This window comes from Mchenga conophoros, linkage group LG6, assembly GCF_057382185.1.
Source record: "Mchenga conophoros isolate Kocher_MC1m ecotype Shallow Benthic linkage group LG6, M_conophoros_male_GT1.1, whole genome shotgun sequence".
Taxonomy (NCBI): Eukaryota; Metazoa; Chordata; class Actinopteri; order Cichliformes; family Cichlidae; genus Mchenga; species Mchenga conophoros.
The window spans coordinates 16,777,414-16,797,852 of NC_140531.1; the positions used below are offsets into that span (position 1 = coordinate 16,777,414).

General features: G+C 41.8%; 2 protein-coding genes across 4 annotated transcripts; one reads left to right on the forward strand and one right to left on the reverse strand.

Moving 5' to 3' along the window:
* The first annotated feature begins 1,692 nt into the window (after positions 1-1,692).
* On the forward strand, positions 1,693-16,166 carry LOC146572401 (uncharacterized). 3 transcript variants are annotated; one of them, XM_085276504.1, is made up of 8 exons: positions 1,693-2,200; positions 8,341-8,391; positions 9,480-9,553; positions 10,569-11,387; positions 11,541-11,721; positions 11,834-11,978; positions 14,270-14,314; positions 14,408-16,166. In XM_085276504.1, exons 1-8 carry the CDS (start codon positions 2,114-2,116, stop codon positions 14,722-14,724), a joined length of 1,719 nt encoding a protein of 572 aa, XP_085132630.1. In that variant the 5' UTR covers positions 1,693-2,113; the 3' UTR covers positions 14,725-16,166. The 3 variants fall into 3 exon arrangements, with proteins under 3 accessions (XP_085132630.1, XP_085132633.1, XP_085132631.1); XM_085276507.1 differs by having other exon boundaries at positions 1,695-2,231; XM_085276505.1 differs by lacking the exon at positions 14,270-14,314 and having other exon boundaries at positions 1,699-2,200.
* On the reverse strand, positions 15,880-19,966 carry tma16 (translation machinery associated 16 homolog). The gene is made up of 7 exons (XM_085276508.1): positions 19,858-19,966; positions 19,669-19,772; positions 19,345-19,382; positions 19,161-19,245; positions 16,937-17,085; positions 16,794-16,836; positions 15,880-16,590 (listed from the first exon to the last, which is right to left on the reverse strand). The coding sequence occupies exons 1-7, from the start codon at positions 19,858-19,860 to the stop codon at positions 16,401-16,403; spliced, it is 612 nt and encodes a 203-aa protein (XP_085132634.1). The 5' UTR covers positions 19,861-19,966; the 3' UTR covers positions 15,880-16,400.
* Between the last annotated feature and the right edge of the window lie 473 nt (positions 19,967-20,439).

The following is a 20,439-nucleotide window of genomic DNA, read 5'->3' on the forward strand; positions in this document are numbered from 1 at the left end:
ACGCGATGCGAAATCTGTCAAAACGCTTTATCCATTTGGTCCAGTCGTCGGACCTAAAAGTGAACTTCTCCGGCGGGGTGACTTGAAACTGACTCATGACGCCACGTCTCTTTTCGCGCAGCTCCTCTATGGCCGACCTTTAACCTGGCACCGACGCCGAAACCTTTCACTTATGCCCAACTAACGTTTCCAGTTGTCTTCTGACACCATGTTCCGTTATTTGAGGTTATGGATGTTATTTGACTGGAGGCATAACACACAGACACACGAGACGCCCCATTACTCCTATGAGTGTCCTTTATTATTTTTCCATCCCCCCCCCACAACAACAACCCAGCAGAAACGTTCCTACCACTTAACATTTACCTGATACTACACTTTTGAGGGTTTATGTTAGGGCTGTTCGATATAACGATATATATCGGATGAGGATATAAAAACGTCTATAGTTTCATTTTACGCTGTCGTTTGTTTCATGATGTCGCAAAATAAACTATTTACGGCAATATTTTTTCACCATTTTGATGGTCACTGTAGTGCCTATATTAATTTCGTAAAGTTCTCTCTTTCTCTTATATTTTATATAACCACACTATGGACAGACAAGCACCTGTTTTTATGCGTTGTGGTTAGCAACAACGATGGTAACACCATCGCGTGTCCGCTTGTTTATTTTCCACATAAACCTTTCACAATAAAGCTCAAGATCCTGTTGAGACTTTTCAAAATAAACTGAATCACGTGAAATAGCAGATTGTTTACGGATGACAAGTAAAAAAGAGCCGCCAGGTGCTAAAAAATAAACCTTAGACTCAAACGTTAGAACAGGCTTTTCCCCGCAGCACGCCGTGTAATAAATACAAAGAAAACGGCGGCTGTTACAACTTATGTCTAAAAATGTATAGTTTCATGCATCGGTTAAAACACTCGACTCCAGCTACATGACGCGCAGCTGGAAACACTTCCAGCAAGACGAGCTGCCCGAGATTCACAGAATTTACAGAAAATGTTACATTTTTGTGATTTATATCGTTATCGGACGATAGAATTCTTATATCGGGATATGAGATTTTGGTCATATCGCACAGCCCTAGTTTATGTGTAACCTGTGAATATTGGGGTGCTTTGTTCATTTTTTAAATGTGTCACATGTATTTTGTAACTCTTTGTCTCACAAAGTAGTTTGAGCTACTTTTTAAAAGCATCTTTAGTTGCTCCTAGTTTAACTCCTGGCTCTAGTTTCTCTAATACTACCTGAGCATGTCTGTGAAGATGCCCCTGCTTTTCAGTAATCACTTTCAGTCACACATTTTCCGGTTATATCAATCATAATCCTCGTGACCCGAGACCATGTGAAATAGGATTACATCCTTGCCACCCACACACACACAACCCTCCCACACACAAACGCACTCTTTGAAGTGAAGACTGATATGGCTGGAGATTTGTCCTTTCATAGCGAGTCAGATATTAATGTTCGTTTAATTGCCTAACATGACTGAAGGAATGAGGTGTGTGTATGAGTGAGTGCTGTCCATGTGCACAAGTTGTGTAAGCTTATTAGCAGCGCCACTGGTCTGAGGAGGAGATTGAGGTTAGTCTAAGCCCTAATCCTCGTGGACCTTATGCTTGTTATACAGCGACAAAATCCTGGCTCCACCCCTTTTGCAAAGACACACAAGAACACACACATACTCTCACACACTCACACACACGTGCGTCACAACAACACAGTTTCCCTGCCTCCTTGTTTACTGCTCAGCTCCATCTCAACTCTTCCTCTCTTGTCTCGCTCTCAGGAGGAAAGCGAAAAAAGGGGAGGAAGAGGAGGAGGTGGTGGGCACTGTGGAGTAGTTTCCCAGTCGTCATGACGACCTCACACCCCACCATCCTGCTATCTTCTTGTTACCACGGTGACCTGATCCCGTTTCATCTCCGCTCTTCTTGATGATCCGGATTGGCTCGATAAATAAGTGCGATCCGGGAGTGCCTCTTCTTATTTCAGGAACGAGCTTGCGGACGCGAGAACAGATCCCACGCAGGGACGCAGATTGGAGGACAGGACTGGGAATGCTGTGGGAGTAACTCCGGAGCGTTGCCTGGAAACAGCAGCATGCCAGTACAACAGATAACTGTGGTTCCGTCCAGGGACATAGCCAACAATGGCAAAAGTGCTCTTCGCTCCAAAGACAAGACCGAGGTGAGTCTCTGACCTCGAAATTTCACTAAGGGTGAGTAAAGGCTTTGTGTGACCGTTGTGTTGTTGTTGTTTTTTTGGTTAAGGCTTAAAAGTAGCATAAAGTTGGTGATTTAAGATTGCAAAAAAGTTGTTTCTGCTGTCAGAAGGCTGAGGTAAATCGATTCAGTATTAATCTTGTGGACATTGTGTGTGTGTGTGTGTGTGTGTGTGTGTGTGTGTGTGTGTGTGTGTGCGCGCGCGCGCGCGCGCTTCTGTGCGTGTTTTTATCAGCCTTCAGTTTCAGTTCCCAGGCTTTTCAGCTCACTCACTAAACAACACACATGTACAGTATAGATGTATCACAGATCCTTCACTTGGGGTTTGGTGCTTTGAGGTAGAGCCTGACATCATAGCTATCATATCACAGACTGAAGGATTAAATTACATCACATCAGTTCACAGCAAGTAAAATATCCCACAGTGACACATCATGGCACACACACAGCTGTAGGAGCTGATGGAGCATAGCTCATATACGTAAGCATTTTTCATGCAGGAGAGCTCGCTAAACAAATTGAATGGTCAAATTTATCATCTTGATATTTAAGCTGTATACAATTTTAATATAGCATCAACTTATCCAAAATAACATTCCATCTTAAAATACTCCTTGATATCTGCAGTTCTTCAGTTGCTGATTAAAGTTTTCCACCATCAGAGCAATGGTTTCATAATGTCAGGAATGGGCCTAAACTTGACCTCACTTCACTTCATGGTATGCTGTGGTACAAAAACTGCTACACATCTGTCACAGGTGATAAAGTCAGATGCATAGCATAGTGCTGTATTTCTCTGACAGTACTGATAAAGAACAGGATGAGTATAATGCCCATACATTATCTAACAAATAATACTCATACATAATTTGTTGAATAAGTCTTCCCAGGCTAGTTTCTTTGTTTTTGATATCCCCCTAATCATTACAAATCTGCTTATGAAGCGAGAAATTGCTGAAATAGCTGTGCCAGCTTCCTCAGGTTGGTGCAGTGTTGTGTTTTCTTCTTAATCTTGTAGAGCAGTCCCAAAAGTATACAGACTTTTGGAAATGTTCATCATTTCATTACATTGTGGGGTTTTTTTTTTGTTTTGTTTTGGGTTTTTTTGTTGCAATTTTCCTCTTTTTTTCAGTTGCAGCTGAGAACAATCCAGTGAAGAAAATACAGTTAATGGACTCAAAGTTAATCTGAATAAATCAACCATGATACATCATGTGTACCATTACTGTTTGGTTACACCAGTGGTTTAAGGCTGGATTTGTGGGGTACTTCCACCAGAGGAACCTTATCCTGCTTCTATTGCAGAAACACCTGCAATAACTGTAATATCTAAACATTGGTGTTTGTACAGTAAGCTGTTCTGATCTTGTTTAAAAATGTATTCTACTTTTACCACAGGGATAGAATATTATTTTTGCACCATCAGTGTGATTCCTTGTTAGTGAGCTCTTAGCCAAAAACTTCTTGGCATGGTGTGCAGAGTGTCCTTAAAAGTTTGAGGAAAATGGATAAGAAAATAGCAGATGAAGAAGTGGCAGGCCTAAAAACTATCTGCAGCAGATGAACACTATCTGAGAGTCATGTACTGAAGAAATGGGAAAAAAAAATCCAGCAAATACCTGACACAAAACCTGAGAGATGCATCCGGACCTTCAGCAGATCCATCTACTGTTGGAAGGGTGGCTGTCAAGAAGTCATTCTTTAGGAAGGGAAACGGGAAGAAAAGGTTGAGGTATGTCAAATTGCAAAACAACTGCGCTGAAAATCAGGGGCAACAGGTCTCATGGAGTGATGAATCCAAATGTTACATTTTTGGTTCAAATTACCATTACATAAGGAGGAGGTCAGGAGAGTCTAGGGCCTTTTGTAATGTGGAGGTGGAGGCTCTGTATGGTTTTGGGCTGCATTTCAGCCGGTGGTGTTGGAGATCTTGTCAGAACTGATGGATTTGCAGTACTACATGGAATAAATGGAAATACAGTATATGAAGTAAAAACAGAGTTTGTACAATTTTGGCAAGCTTGTACGTCAGAATTTAGTATAACCACGTTTTTAAATGCTACGGCTTGTGCTTGTAAAGCACTGAAACACTGTTCCTTTCTACCGTTTTGATCTGCATCTTAAGACGATCTGTTTATGGTTGATATTCGGCTGAAGTTTCAACAAAAAACAAACAAAAAAATATATTGTTGGAACAATCAGAACTTGATAATAAAGTCAGGATTTGCTGACAGTTGTTGGTCAGTTTGGTCTGTGACTCTGGGTTTCTTATGGAATTGTATCTGTTGTTTTCACCTGAACTTTCACTGTGGCTCAGTGAACACTTTGTGTTATAAAGACACAAATGCTCTGAGATTGTTTAAAGCTGGAATTTTGTCAAATGCACCGCTTTCAAATATAAAGTGTGCAGCTGCAGTGTCACGGTTGGTTGTCTAAATGTGGCTGTAGGTGTGTTTGATCGTATGCCAAACTACAGAACCAAAATACATCCCTCAGTCCATGCTACATCACTTAATCCCCTCTGAAGAAACATGCACATGTCCACACACAGACTCGCCAGAGTTTCTGCTGTGCATCAGAGCCAGAGTGCCAACAGAGGATTCGAGGTTCAGGTGAGCGACAGCAGTACGCTACCTCTGAAACTTCACTTCATTACTGGAGAGCTATCAGTTATAGCTTATAGAAGCTAAATCTAGAGGAATTATGTGTTTTGCTGGAGTCTTATGATGGTCAGTTTCTTATTGCCCTCTTTTGCTGTGGCATTTAAAAGTTGATGCACTTAAAAAATTTGATGTCGTGTATTTTCTCTAAGAATTCATGACCAAAGTATTTTTGTGAGTGTTTAGCCCTGATATTAGGAATTGTAGAATAGCATTTGCTCTTATATCTTTGAATAGTATTTTTTAATCTCTGTTATGTGCCAGCCAAAGAATTGAAGTGTCAGTACTGTACCAGTGCTATGAACGCAGTCATTATTATGGTATTATGGTGCTTTATGCTCGTCTGCTAAGGGTAAAGCTTCTTTTTGCTTTTCTCTTGATTAACCTTTGTTGTCACATAGATGTATTTCGAATTGATGTAATGTCCTTTCGTTTAGAAAGGCAAGAAACTGTTTTACATATTCACACAATGAGCAAGCTAGAAAACGTCTATAAATACACAAAGTGTGATTTTGTCTGCTAGACTGCTGTTGTGCAGTTAGACACATCTCACCCCTTTATCATGTAAAGCATATTGTGCACACGTGCTTTATAAAAGACAGGTTAACTATCTGACTGGGTCTGTGCAGTATTTATTTTTAGGTGTAGGACAAACTTGTGCTGCCTCCCTTGTTTTTGGCCTCTTTTCTTACCTGAGAGGTGCTTCTTCTTTATTTGTACGTATGCTCCATCAAAGGAAGTGTGCTTGAATTGTTTGGGCTTTGTTGGCCTTAGAAGGGTGAAAGACTCAGTTGCAGGGTATCGATAAGTTGTAGCAACTCACACATGACGTGTTTTGGAACTTTATCTATGAGTTAAGGTTGGTCCCAGATGTGTTTAGCCTAGCATAGCACAAAGACTAGAAGCAGGAGGAAACAGTTGGCCTGGCAGGCTCAAGTCTGTTTCCTGTTGATTTCTTTTTTGTTGTTTTAAGCAATGTTAAACACTATTTAGAGCAACAGAATGCAAGAAGGAAAATGGTATTAATCGCCCCATCTATTACTTTTTTAAAATAATAAAACAGCACATACATGTCCATGCACGTCTTTTCCAAAAGATATTCTAGTTTGGTAAAATAAATCAGTTTTGTTGGAGAATGTCTGCTTTAGCCCACTGGTTGTGTAGCTGATGTTGGTTGTGTTTTGGGGGTAAGCATTAATGTTAATGGAAAAAACTCCAAACAAAATCAAGATCTCATTATTTCCTTTCATAGCTGTAGTCTTTGATCACCCACTTCTGGGGGGGTTTTTTGTTTGTTTTTTTGACGCATTAGAGGTTTACCACAACACGGAAACCAACCTGACTGGAAGGAATTACCCGACTCCCAGGCATCAGTAGTTGTATCTTCTTAGAAATACCCTTTTTATTATGAAACTTTGGAAAGATGATGTGAGTAATTATAACTGGTCACATACATGTGAACACGTGTCCATCTCCTCTAAAAGGCAGAGGAGTGTTTGCTTTGACTCCAAGCAGGGCTGCACTGATTTAAAAGTGGCCATCAGAAAATCCCTTGATCAGCTTAGATGATGCAGTTCTCTGCTTGTCAGTGTCTCTTATTTATTTCAGTGATTTTCACAGAGTGTACCTACAACTGTGGCTGTGTATGGGCTGATGCAAGCTCAGGTTTTCCTATTTTATGTCAAGTATTTAAAAAAATAGATCTATGGAAAAACCACGCACATTTAACATTCCAACTTTGAACTCCACAAACATCCTGTAAGATACATAAAACTTAACAAATCTCAGCCCTTTAAAGTGTCCACTTTCATACTGACAGGTGTTATAGATACTCTATAATATATGACATTAGGATCAGATGGGTACTGGTTTTGGGAAAAGTTGCAGTTACATCTTTGGTTTTAGGATTTATTGACAGAAAGGAAAATACAGCCAGCTTTATCCATGATGTCCATTGTCCTTTTAACTCCTGCCAGTTCATTCTCCACTGCCCACCCACAGCAGTAGCAGACAGTTGGTAGGTTATTAGCTTGAGCTCATTGCATGTATGATACTTAAAACAGTATCCAACAAATATCTGCAACAAAGCCAGATTTAATCCCATAATGCAGGTGCAAAGGTCCATGTGGCTGAGGATGAAAGCGAACCAGAAAAATAATTGCTCGCTGTGACTGCTTCGGTTCATCTGCATTACTTATTCAGCAATCTGTAGCTTTCCCAACTCACAACCAGCTGATTTCATTTGAATTGAGCCATGTTGTTGATGTGGTTCATACGTAAACTAGAAGCTAGGTTTCAGTGATATGATGGTAAGAATTTTGGGATCAGGACAGATCGAAAGTGTCTGGAAAATAATTTGGCACCAAATTATTATGGAGAAGATATTTTCCTTCTTGGTGGTTTACCAGCTGGTCGTCACTTGGTAGCTCCCACTCGCCACCATCTCATTGGTAAGTAAAGCTGCTGCAGGCCACAGATGTCTGCTGGCGAAGCCCAAGGTCTAATAGGTGAGTTCAGACAATCAGCGCTCAGGGCAGATTCTAGAAAAAGTGCCTTAAGTTGCCTTTAAATAGAGACACATTGCAGAGCAGCATCTTGTGCTCTTAGCAGGACAACCAGGTAATAGGATTGGCTGGCTTTAGCTCAGGTCACAATGAAGCAGCAAGGACATGAGGCTGTGCACGACTCTTGATGCTGGATTTTCATCGGTAAACACAGTAGGACTGATCAGCGCTGAATACCTGCTGGTGTTAAAAGCAGCTTAGTTTGATTATTGGAGTTTTGTTTTTATTGCAGATTTAAACTTTAGTGTCTTTTCTACAAAAACAGACACATTTCTCACCTCGCCTATTTTTGGAGGTCTTGGTGTTGGGTGGGTGGGGGCACGGGGAAGATTTAAACTTTAGTTTGAACGTTAACAGCATGCCTGATGTGTGTAATCATTTGATTTAAATTATAATGATTGCAGTTTGAAGGTGAAGCCGCCAGGTGATTTAGAAGTTATTGCTAAAGCTATTATGCGGCATTCATTTCTCAAAAAGAAAAGAAAAGAAACAAACAAATATAAATGAAAAAAAAAAACCCTTTTGCTGCTTTTCTGTGCATTAATATTCACCTTCCTGAACTTGACATGGGCATATTTGAGTAGTTTAAAAGACTTTATCTATCATTATCATACACAGAAAAAAAAAAAAAAGCAGCAGCAGCTCTGCAGCAGATTGCACTAACACATATTCGGGTGAATCAGCCATTAGCTGAAGTCGACACAAGGGCTGTAAAATATTGTTCCAATATGATTTTATGGTTCTGTCTGGTGTTGTGTGCCAAAGAAATCATTGGTTTAAAAGCCTCAGGCTCCACAGCTGCTGCGCACTATTAAAGCATCACATCCTTCAGCGTGTTTATTGGGCTCTAATGATTTTCTGTCTCTCCATCTCCCCTGCAGGGGAGGAAGGCACCTGGGCGCTCAGGGAGTCGATCCAGCAACATCTCCAAGGTAACTGTTAAATATCGGTGCTTAAAGCATTAAAATTAAGGTCACAGTTCATAGTGTACGGTAGCATTGCATGGGAAAGCACAGTTTGATGTACGAGAATGTGGTTAGGGTGTGTGTCACACTTAGAGTAGAGATGGATGTTCACAAAACACCAAGTGCACACTGATGCATGACTCACACAGAGTACTCAATTTTCATTTAAGGTCCATTAGTTCATATTTCTCATATAAACATCAATCATCATTTGAAAAGCTACAGATCACTTTTTTTTTATCACATCTATAAGTCTTTTCTATTTTTTTTTTCGCACGGCCTTCAAATAAATAAGGCTCGCTACCCTCACGCTGGTTTTTAGCAGCACTAGGCAGCTGTTTTTAACAAAAACAACATCACCGGCTGAAGACTGTCTTCAGTGTATTCCGATGAATCATCTGAGACTAAACCCGATTTGAAAGTAGAAATCATAACACGGAAGTTAAGTTTTTTACATGACCAGAAATGCAGCTCAAATAGCTCTAGTTACTCTACTTTTGCCAGAGGCGGAAATAAGCAGTTTTTTGTTCACATATTAGCTAAAAGAGCTTCAAAAAGCAGCAGCGATTTACAGTATAGTATGGGTGCATAAATGAGGTGCAACCTACTCAGTGTCACTGATTATTGAATGCAAGCACAGTGGAAGAAAACTTTTTGCAGTGTGTAGGAGAGAATCTAAAAGCTGTTTTCCCTCAGAAATTAATGATTCACCTTCAATCTTATTGTAGTATTTTATATATATCTACTGTCTATATTTTATGCATTAGGTAAGTTAAATTGTCAGTACCTACAGTAAGAGTTACAGTAAAGGGTCACCCACATGACAAATGATAGTACATTAAGGAGTATGTTTGATACTCAAATCTTAGGGTTTTGGGTATTTCAGGGAGTACCTTCTACAAAAAATAAATGAATAAAAAAATTAAAATGCAACCACATTTGAGCACCAGTAAACATTTACTGGCACCTGATTCATAAAACAATGTGTGATTGGTTGTTTAGTAACTCATAAGTAATTGTAGAATGCACTAAATAGAGGATGTTGGTGGTTGCAGGCTAGCAACTCGACTGCAGGGCTCACTACAGCCTCAAGGACATCCATAACACCATCCGCTCAGGACATATGCAGGTAAGATTGGCTTCTCTTGCAGTTACAGTTACCTGGGAAGAGAGACTCCATTCCTTGACTATCTGCAAATATCTGTTCAGACATCTCTTTTAAAGCCAGGAGCAGCCAGCCTTCTCTCTGTGATATTAACATGCACACTTCTCTTCTGAGTGGGAGACTGAATTAGCATGGTCGGCTGCACCCCAAGGGCATAACAAACTTAAAATGTGTGCTGTGGCGCTCCCATAGTGCAATCAATGGGGGGGAGATGACTGATTGCAGAAATGGAAACCTTCAGCTTGTTATACCCACTGGTGCCGTGTTGGCCACACTGACAGGCTCAGTCCTTTGGCTTCATGGTCGAAACAAGCCTGTGTGTGTGTGTGTGTGTGTGTGTGTGTGTGTGTGTGTGTGTGTGTGTGTGTGTGTGTTAGCACCTTAATTTGCTGTCCTAAGTTCAGTCCATGTCCACTGCCTGCTTGTTTGATTATTTAGTCTGATCATAAGCTGTAGTTTCCATTCTGTTTCCTATTATCCATTTCCTGTTTTGCAGCGGCAGCTTCTGTCCAACTACTCTCAGCTTCAAATGAAACAGAAGCTGTGTTAGCAACCTCTAATAGCAAATAACTCTTTGTTATCTACATTAATTAAAGAAGAATGAGATATTCTGTGATCATAACGTGTTTCCAAGTATAAGAGAGAAATCATAGGCAGCCCTAATTCTGTCACTTAGAAATTAATCTGAATGACAGCAGAGAATATATAAAGAGAAGTGTCATTTTACCGTAAATACACCAGAAAGCCTGAAAAAGAAAAGAATCAGTGTTGCAATGGTGTAAAGTCCAGTTACTTGTTAAGTAATCAAAATCAAAAATGGTAGCATAAATTGTTACTAGTAAATTGACTAAACTTAATCTTTAAAATCATGCAGCTATGTTTCAGCCCATTGCTTTAGTTATGACAGATTTATGTTTTTCCATCTTGTTTCACTTTATTTCATCTCCATCTGTGTGTGAATGTGTGTGTGTGTGTTTAGTTCTGGACAGCTGACCCGCTTAGAGGAGGATGTGTCTGAGTCACGCAAACACAAAAAGCACACGCACAACTCCTCTGCAATGACGGTCACTGGCACCACTCTGGGCTCATCGGCTCAGGCACAGAAAAAGCAGGTGAAGCGACGTCACCGCCGCAAGAGAAGCAGCTGCACGGCCATCGACTGCGTGGAAACCAATGGCAAGCACGACCACAGCGACCGGAGCCTCAGCTCTGACCGTAGTGAGCTGGGCGAGAAGAGGGAGCACTCCTTCAGGAACCGGAGGGATCTCCCGCCTCGCTTCCGGTGCACAGGTGCGCCGCATTCAGACTCCTCTGAGGATGAGGCGTGCCGCGAGAGCCGCAGCTGGAGCAAAGAGAAAGCCAGAAGAGCGCGCCGCCGCAGCGGGAGCAGCCGGGACAGGGAGGTGATAAACCCACACAAAGGAGGAGAAGACAAAGCCGAGATCATGGAGCTGCAATCTGTGGGCTCAGATGAAGGGAAAGAGAGTCAACCTCTGATGGAGGACAGCAGCGGCCTTAAGAAGCGCCACAACCACGGGAGCTCAGTGAAGAGAGACGGCCATGCATCGCAGAGGGATCGATCGCAGGGCAGAGATAAGGATACGAAGAGCTACAAGTCACAGAGCCCAAGAGGCAGCTCCTCATTGGCCGACGACGGCGAGGAGCTCATCACCAAGAGATACCAGGAGAAGGGTTCAGGGGGCGGGGATATGTCAGTGCCCACACTCCAGAAACACTGTGGTGCGAATGGGAACACACCGCATCCCTGCTCTGACGACTCTGAGCTGGAGGTCTGCAGGTTAGTTACATAAGTGTGAAAACTGATCATGTACTGACCCCAAGTTTATCTTCATTGCCCAGATGAGGCCAAACAAACAAAGACAAAGAGAGGCACTAAAATAAAACAGTGCAGAGACTGCAGGTCATTTCTCCTCCTTCTGTCTGTGTGCAGGATCTGCCACTGTGAGGGGGACGACGAGTGTCCGTTGATAATGCCCTGTCGCTGCACGGGAAGCCTCAGTTTTGTTCATCAGGCCTGTCTCAACCAGTGGATCAAATCCTCCGACACTCGCTGCTGTGAACTCTGCAAATTTGACTTCATCATGGAGACGAAGCTCAAACCTTTAAGCAAGGTACGCCGCACACACTTAGGTCTTCCTGAAAAGCGTTAAGCGCTGAGATATGCAGGGCAGTTCTGAGCGTGTTTCTCTGTCTCCCTCCTGTGTTCGCGCCTCTTTCTTCCAGTGGGAGAAGCTACACATGTCGAAGAGCGAGAGGAGGAAGATCTTCTGTTCAGTGCTGTTTCACCTGATAGCGATAGTGTGTATATTGTGGTCGGTCTACATTCTGGTGAGGAGAACTGCTGAAGAGATCCGACTCGGAAAGAACGGTCAGTGCTTTCCCTTCGCCTCCCCGCCGCTCACACGCCAGAGTCAGGCAGCATGCAGTACGGTCCCTGTGGTGTCTCCTTCACTGTTTGCATGTCAACACGTGTGTCCATAGTTACATGTTGGATACTATTTCTCACCACATGTAACATAAACAAAAAGCCTACTATGATCAATGTGTGGATCTATATTTATAATTATAATTAAATTGTCTGCTGATAGTTTGTCTTTTTTAAATGAGAATTATAATTGAATGTCACCTTTCACCCACTTACTTCACTTTCTTTTTCTGGGTGTGCGTAGCGTTTGTTAATGCACCCTATGAGCCATAAAATCCCTCAGATTTCATATTCACCTCTTCTCTTATAGAATAACCGACAAATACACAGAATTAGTAAGAACTCCTAAAATGGGTGCATTAATGTGTGGGTGTTGTTTTCCTTTTCATTGATTCATTCATACAGATGGCATGAGTGAGTGGAAAGGAGTTTCCACTCACTCACACAGAGTAGGTTTAACTTCTTTAATGTTTCTTTTCTGGTGTAGTCAGTTACTTATGGCCGGTATTGATGTGGGTGGAATGGATTTATACAGGATTGTAACCATGCAAAGTGTATTAGCTTCAACTCTACTGGTACAATATGTCAAAGAATACAGTGTGCATAATCCACTCCCAACATGCCCCCACAGCACCCCACAGGGTACCTTTAACCTGCAGGTATGCCTGACTCTGGTTAAGTGATTTTAAAAAGTTTCGCCTGTTTGGGTATATTAGGTACATTATACATTAGGTGTTTTACTGTGATAGTCGTCCCTAAACATTAGACACATTAGGCGTCCTGCTCTAGTGTGGAAGACGGACTTTGCTTTTAGACATCCTCTGAAGAGTTAACTTTCAGTTTCTCAGACAGTTTATAACATTTGAAAGTCTCAAAATAAATGTGTGAAGCTGCTGAACTGAGCATGTTTAGCAATACTTGTGGTATGTGGCCAAGTAACTACATCGCGCTTGCCATATTCACAGGCCACTTTATTAGGTACATGTGTTCAACTGCCAATTAAAAGAAATATCTAATCAGCCAATCACATTGGCTGGTTAGATATGGTCAAGATCATCTGCTGATGTTCAAACTGAGCATCAGAATGAAGAAGTAGGGCCATTTAAGTGACGGGACGCCGTCATGGTTGTTGGTGCCAAATGGGCTCATCTGGGTAGTTCAGAAACTGTTGATGGACTAAGATTTTCCCACACAACCAGTGTGCAGCGGTTCTATGGAACAAAATTCCTTGCTAATGCCACAGATCAGAGGAGATGGGCCAGACTGATTTTGTCCCCTTATGAGAACAGTATGCACATCTCCTGATAACGCACCATGTCACACAATGTTCAAATCAATGTATTAACTGTACACAAATGGCCTCCACAGTCACCAGACCTCGGTCCAAAAGAGCAGCTTTGTGATGTGGTGGAACGAGAGATTCACATCACGACTGTGCAGCTGACAAATCTGCAGCTACTGTGTGATGTTGTTGTGTCAATATGGACCAAAATGTGTTTCCGGCACCTTGTTGAATCTGTGCAACGAAGAATCAAGGCAGCGGTACCTAATGAAGTTGAAAGTCACTGTTAACGAATATAAAAGAGCTTTTAGTTTAATGTGTCATTTTTGTGTTTCTGGGGAAATTAACATTTACTGAAAATGTTTCAATTTTCAAGTTTACAGGAAGTTATTTTGACAAAGGTGACACATTTTTTGGTAATTCTAAGAGAAACACCTACCAAATTTATTGGAAAGTGAAACCCAAAGACCAACTGTCTGCAACAATAAGGTTTCAGATGTTATACTTCAAAGACAGGAAGGTTCCCACTGCAGCCTCGGAGTATAATCTCAACAACATAATAATAATAATTTTTTTAAAACAGCCGGATGGAGAAAACCACTTGGAAACTAATGCAAAAGTAATTTGCATGGTACACTACTTATACCTGAAATCTGTGAGATGAACACTCTCAGGAATGTGAAGATGATGCGATTGTTGATCAGTATCCTCTGATCCACGAGTTATCCTTCAAGTCACAGTTAACACCCCTCAGTGCTCTTCTACATTCATGGTTGTGTTCAGTGGTGGTGTGTGTCGTGTTGTGTTTACGATGTAGGACGTAAGAGTAGATGCAGAAAAATACATATGACCTATAAAATCATAAGCATTAATATTTAGAGTATTTCTACAGTGTTTGCACAATAGAATATTTTCTCCAGAGATTAAAAAGAGAAATCGCTCTTGATTGCAGCCGAATTATGGAGAGTTTCTCTTCTGAAGTACTATACGCCGCAGGGTAAGCACAGCTCTGCACATGCCACCATCTTGACCCCTCACACGTCTGCGAGGGGCACTAACAGCTGCTGTGTGTGTGTCGGTGTCCTTTCAGGTGTGCTGGAGTGGCCCTTCTGGACTAAGCTGATTGTGGTGGCCATTGGCTTCACGGGTGGCCTCATCTTTATGTACATCCAGTGTAAAGTCTACCTGCAGCTGTGGCGCCGCCTCAAGGCCTTCAATCGCATCATCACTGTGCAGAACTGTCCCGAGAAGGACCTGCACAACCCCCAGGCCCGGCAAAGCACCATCGCCAATGGCAGGCATGAAACCGTGGAGGTGCCGGTCAGCCAGGCCCCAGCTCCGGCAGCTCCGATGGACTCTGACACGTCAGTGGAGGCTGCCGTGGCGCCGGCGCAAAACCCTGTTTGACTTATCTCCTCCTGCTCCGAGAACAGTCCCTAATCCCACTCTGCTCATGGTAATGTCAATGAGCACAGTGAGATTTGGACTTGTGCAGTGTTGTAATGTTGTTCTCAACTCCAGTGGGTGCTGTTGGACAAACGAACTGATCCAGTCCTTCGGTGATCCAGAAAAGTTGGGGTCAGAAGGGCTTCACGAAGAAAAGAAGAGGGGCAGAGTGTGGAGAGAGGACAGAAACAAAGCCATCGGCACAGAATGCTCGTAAAGACCGTGTTTTGTGGTTTACCGACACTATTTTATCCCAGTATGCACTTTCTCAACCTGCACTGATATGAGTTAAAGATGTGAACACTCTGCAGATGCTCATCAAAGGTCTCAGTATGTTTCAAATGAATCACGCATATGACTCGTAATCAGTCCCCACATCAGCTGACACTGTCACACATCCACAAGGCGGGACAATTAATAAGCTGCTTCAGCTTTTACCACCCAGCTTCTCTGACCTGCTTTCACTGATGCTGCCACTGTTCTGTGAGGGGGACTTGCTGCTGCTCTTGCTGAGAGCTGGGAAGTCCCAGAAGAGAGCCTACACAGTCCCGATTGGCCCAGCTGAAGCCTCGCATGAATTGTAGAATCAGAGATGCAACATTGTAGCAGATAAGGGCTACTCTGAAACGCTCCAGATTCAGTCACTGCAGCCACGGTGCTGACTCTGAGATCTGTAACACATCTGTGCCCCTGGTGTTCACTGAGACTTCTCCATTTAGAAGTTGAGCTGCTGTCGTATTTTTGAAAAAAACATATGGACCAATCACTTTACATGAAGTGCAGATCTATGACCCGCAGACACACTACTCAAAAGTTTTTAATGAATTTGGAAAAGTTGTCAAAAGTGAGAGTGAGGCAGGATAAAAAAATACAATAGCTTGAGTTTGTTTTAAACCTGCCTGATCGGGCCTGTGTGACAAGCTCTGAAGCATACTGAGACCTTTACTCTCTCCTTTTGGACAATCAGGTCTTCAGACACCAAAGAGTCAGATGTTATAAGTAGAGAAACAGACCGTAAACTGAACCTTTAGCTCAGTCGGAGATCTAAAAACGTAATAGTCTGAAAGTTATCGTCAGATTATTTGTTAAAATAGAAAGTCTACAGTAGCCCAGTCGTTTGCAGCTTCGGAGGTCCTGAGCTGGACAACCTTTATTTATATGTCGATGTAACTAGAGCTTTCGTGGTTTCCCCCCATTCATGTTTTTACATTAGATTATGAGCATTTCTCTTGATTCGAACCAACACAAAGTCGGCCTACTCAAAGCGACTGTTACTCACACATGACCACTTTTATAGTCTCGATTTGGTTTCTCACCTCACAGAAAATACAGTTTCCTCTGTGTCTTAAACCCACCGCAACCGCTATTTTCTAAATAAAACAGAGCATTCTGGTTACATGAAACGCATATTTGTTTGTGCAATAAATGATGAATGTAGAAACCTCTGAAAGGCTGGTGTGAAGTCACTGAGAAACTTTTAGCAGGAGTTCAGACTGGGAAAAAAAAAATCTGACTTTGCTATTTGAGGCTGTAGCACCATCTCGTGGACGGTCCAGGAATAGCAGCAGCATTTTCTCACACATCACATTAAGTGTGCTGAAAGTCTTAATACTCCAGCAGGTCCAACATGAAGAGTCTCAGTGGGAGTCTGAAATCTCATCCATTTGCTCACTGTCCAAATCACTTCCATCTTCCTCATTATCATCATTCTCCTGATTCTCCTCGCCCTCGTGTTTCTCCTCTCCTTCCTTCTTTGACTCTAAACTTTTGTTCGAGACCTTGCGCAGTTTAATATTCGGAAGTTTCTTCAGGTCCCCAGTCCACTCTCTGCAAAATTTAAAAATGCAACAATACTAATGACCAGTCTTCAAAATCGAATCATTTCAAGTTCAGACTTAAGAGTCCATGTATGCACTTTTATCAGCTGATCAGCCAATCCGTGAAATGATGGAAGCTGAATAATTATAACATCTTCTCAAACAAAGAGAAACAAGAGGTTGAGTTTAGCTCATTAAAGCTCGTCCACTCACCTAAAGGTCTTCAGATGTTTTCCGTTGATGATGTCGGGGATTTCTGAAACACCGCAGCAGAGGATCAGACAGTTTTACAGCCAGAGGTGTCTATAAATTACTCGTTTCTTTTTTATTTCTTTTTTTTAAAAACGAGGACTCACCGAAACCGACACCCTCAAACTGTGCCCGCTCTCGCTCGATGGTCTGTTTGATTATGGCCTCTCTGGCGCCATGGAGACGACCCTGCCGACCTTTGATCCCATTCATGAGTTCAATCTGCTCAAGTTCAGAGTCAAATCTGTGGAGGTATCTGAAGACAGAAAACATACTACTGTTCATACACTTTGTTGCTTCATTTTATTTTAGGATACATATACAAGTATTTCATGAGTTTAAAACACTTTCATTGGGGGAAAAATATAATTTATGCATAAAGTCAATGTTTACAGTATTTAACCTTCTTCTTCATGAGATCTGCAGTTCTTTGTGGTGTGCTGGATATCAGTGTCCGGGCAAAATCCTGACTGATTGCGATTCATTCCTGGCTCATCAGTGCTCCAGGTTCATCACAGGTTCTGGGGTTCTGCTTGTTCACGTTCAAGGACTGTAACTAGATTATGGTGGCATTAGGATCTAGGTAGTTAATTTGATGATCTTCAGGCCGCTTAATTACCATTTTTTCCTCGGGACACGGTGCTCCTTTGTGCTGGAAAATGCAAAGATTGTCACCAAACTGTTCTGGGAGCGATAAAAGAAGCTGGTCTTTTAAGATGTTTTTATTGGCGACAAACTGATCGACTTGGGAACACAATCAGGATTTTCCCCTGACATGGATATCCAGCACACCATAGAGAACTGCAGAAGTTATGAAGAAAAGTCAGTGCTGTAAATTCCTTGCTTAAACTGTTATTTATGTGACCACAAAAGACTCTGAAACTCATAAAACACACATATGATTGATCTGTATCTTCGTTTCACATAAAAAGGAATACATTCGAATAAAAACTGCACAAAATTAACGCCACGGCTCAAACTTTTGGTTGTGATTGTTGAAGGTGATGGTTTCTGTTTATAGTCGGAGTGGAACCGACCAATCATGGTAGAGGGGGTTGGGTTCATGCAGGCTGGAGAATAAAACGAGGGCTGTATTAGGGCTGCCACGATTACGTCGACTATCAAAATTGTCGACGACTGATTTAATAGTCGACGCGTCGTTTGAAGCTTTGTAAGATCACAAAAGACGCAGGAATAATTAGTAAGATTTAAGAGTGTAATAACGGACTGAAACAGAAGATGGCACCGCTGCATGTACAAGGATGCCAGCTGCCGTTACACCCCGAAGAAGAAGTAGCTCTGTCCCAGAATTCATAGCACAGCCCAGCTCAGTTTCCAACAATGGTGGCAGCTAATTAGTTTTAATATTACTCTTTCTGGGTCACAAAATAAACGTTTAACATATTTTCAGGCGAGAATGTAGCTGTGGAAACCTCAAATATCTGCTCAGTTTATCAGGACACCACATATTTTCAAAAGCGCGCCGACATTTTCGGAGACGTCTGTTAGCGAATAGCTGGATAGCTAGCCGGGGGCAAGGCTCACTAGAGCCTGTGAGAACACCGAAATCGTTTTCAAACCCACCGCCGTCTTTCGCTACTCAGGTTAAACATATATAAGTCACTGAGATAACTTAAAAATGTTATTGTTTGGCTTTTTTTAGTATTTTATTTGTTCCTGAGTAAATCGGTTTGGCTGAGATTAAAGTTATAGTTTTTACACAGCTGAATAAACGTCAAGCAGACAGCTGATCATCAGAAGTGTGAGATGCTCCAGAATTTACTCCAGTGTCCTGTTATATTTTAGATAGAAAGGAGTTTATTAAACTTCACCGAGACAATCTGCAAATTTCATTAAAATTTAATAAACTATCATCTTGTCTTTATTTTTAGTTAGCACATACCTTAAACACTTAAAGCTGTAAGCTAATGATAGTTATATAAGAGCAGATGCTGCTGGTGCAATAAGCTGTAGTTTTACGTCCAATGGATGATGATCTGATTAGTCGACTAATCACAAAAATAATCGGTGACTAGTCGACTATCAAAATAATCGTTTGTGGCAGCCCTAGGCTCTATTTGCCCAAATGAAATCATCACCTGCTGTCTGATGACATGTAGCGTTTTGTAAACAATGGCCAGCTGATGGATGATGAAGTCTCAGCCCTGAAAACATGAACCACTCTCACCAGAGACTGGGGCAGCTCACAGACTGGCTGATGGGCTCACAGTTTAATGCATGTACGGGCTCTCTCTCTCTTTTTGTTTGTGCACTTCCAAATGAAAAATAATGTACTCCAAATTCAAAATGAACATAAGCCCAGAGCCAAACCTCTCAATGATGTCGCAGGCGTCTTTTTTTGTGTAAGTCGCCTTAGCTGGATCCAGCTCACTCTGAAACCACAAGAGCTTCTCACCTGTGATTGGAGATACAAGAAAAAAAGGAAAGAAAACATCAATAAACACCTTTTTCTTTTTTGCTCTTGCAATAACATGAACGAAAAGCTTGCTCTCACCAATGTTGCTTAGACGAGTAGCTTTCTCAGTCTTTTGCCTGCAGCATCAGAAAGAAACCAGTTAAACCTCCTTTAAATCATCACACAGACGCTGTTTACTTCACACAAGAGGTTAAAGAAAACTGTCAAGGCAGGATGAAGTGTCTCAATCAGCCCAAGTTACATTTAATAACATGTCCCTGGAGCCACGCTCGTATTTGCATCTGCAGACTCGCAGCGCGGAGGCGGAGACATGGCAAGAGTTTAACACAATGCTCAAATGTGAGGCTAACAACATGGTATTGATTCGTTAAGGTGAGCTGATCTCTGCGGCCATCTACAAACCTCTCTTTCCTCCTAAGTCTGCACTCCTCTCGGGCCATATAAGCTGCCTTCCGGCTGTACGGATGAACCACTTTCTCCGCAGGTTTTCCCCTCTGAATCTTCGGCTAAAAAACACGACGAGCTCCGATCATTTAGAGGCCTTTTATTAACGCTACACAAACAGAAAACCCCACAGTTCAACATACTCACCATTTTAACTGTGGAAACACGTGTGCTGCGGGGTCTGTTGACAGCTGGACCGGAAGTGGTCCGTCTTCAAATTAAATCCGGACGTCGTGCGGGGAAACTAGAGAGGTTCCTCCAACTTAATGAGATACCTCTACTACTACTGCTACTAATAATAATACAATTTTAAGATGCGATCAAAAATAAATTGAGAAATTTATACACACACACACACACACACACACACACACACACACACACACACACACACACGTATATATAATAAGAAATTAATGAAAATTAATGAATTTTTCCTCTTCATGTTTTTATAATTAAAGAAATGTAAACACTGAAACAGACTGCACAATAAATATGGATACATTACAAATTCTGTAGCTAAATTACACAAAGTAATCACTCCATGAATAAAATTAAAATGATAAAGAATGGTGCTTTATTCTCCTTCTTATCCATTTTTTAAGTAAAACCCAGACATTTGGATCTGCTTCACTCCAATACTGATATTGCGTTTATTGTTGAGAAAACAAGTGTACTTGATTTGATCTATATCTGTGTTTGGCAAGATTTAGGTGCTACTCCTTGACT

Coding starts and splice junctions, on each gene's coding strand:
- LOC146572401 (XM_085276504.1), top strand. CDS start 2,114: ATGCCAGTACAACAGATAACTGTGGTTCCGTCCAGGGACATAGCCAAC. Junction 11,722..11,833: donor AGCTCAAACCTTTAAGCAAG/GTACGCCGCACA, acceptor TCTTTCTTCCAG/TGGGAGAAGCTACACATGTC. Junction 11,979..14,269: donor GATCCGACTCGGAAAGAACG/GTCAGTGCTTTC, acceptor TCTTGATTGCAG/CCGAATTATGGAGAGTTTCT.
- tma16 (XM_085276508.1), bottom strand. Junction 19,246..19,344: donor TACTCGTCTAAGCAACATTG/GTGAGAGCAAGC, acceptor CTCCAATCACAG/GTGAGAAGCTCTTGTGGTTT. Junction 16,837..16,936: donor GTTTGAGGGTGTCGGTTTCG/GTGAGTCCTCGT, acceptor GCGGTGTTTCAG/AAATCCCCGACATCATCAAC.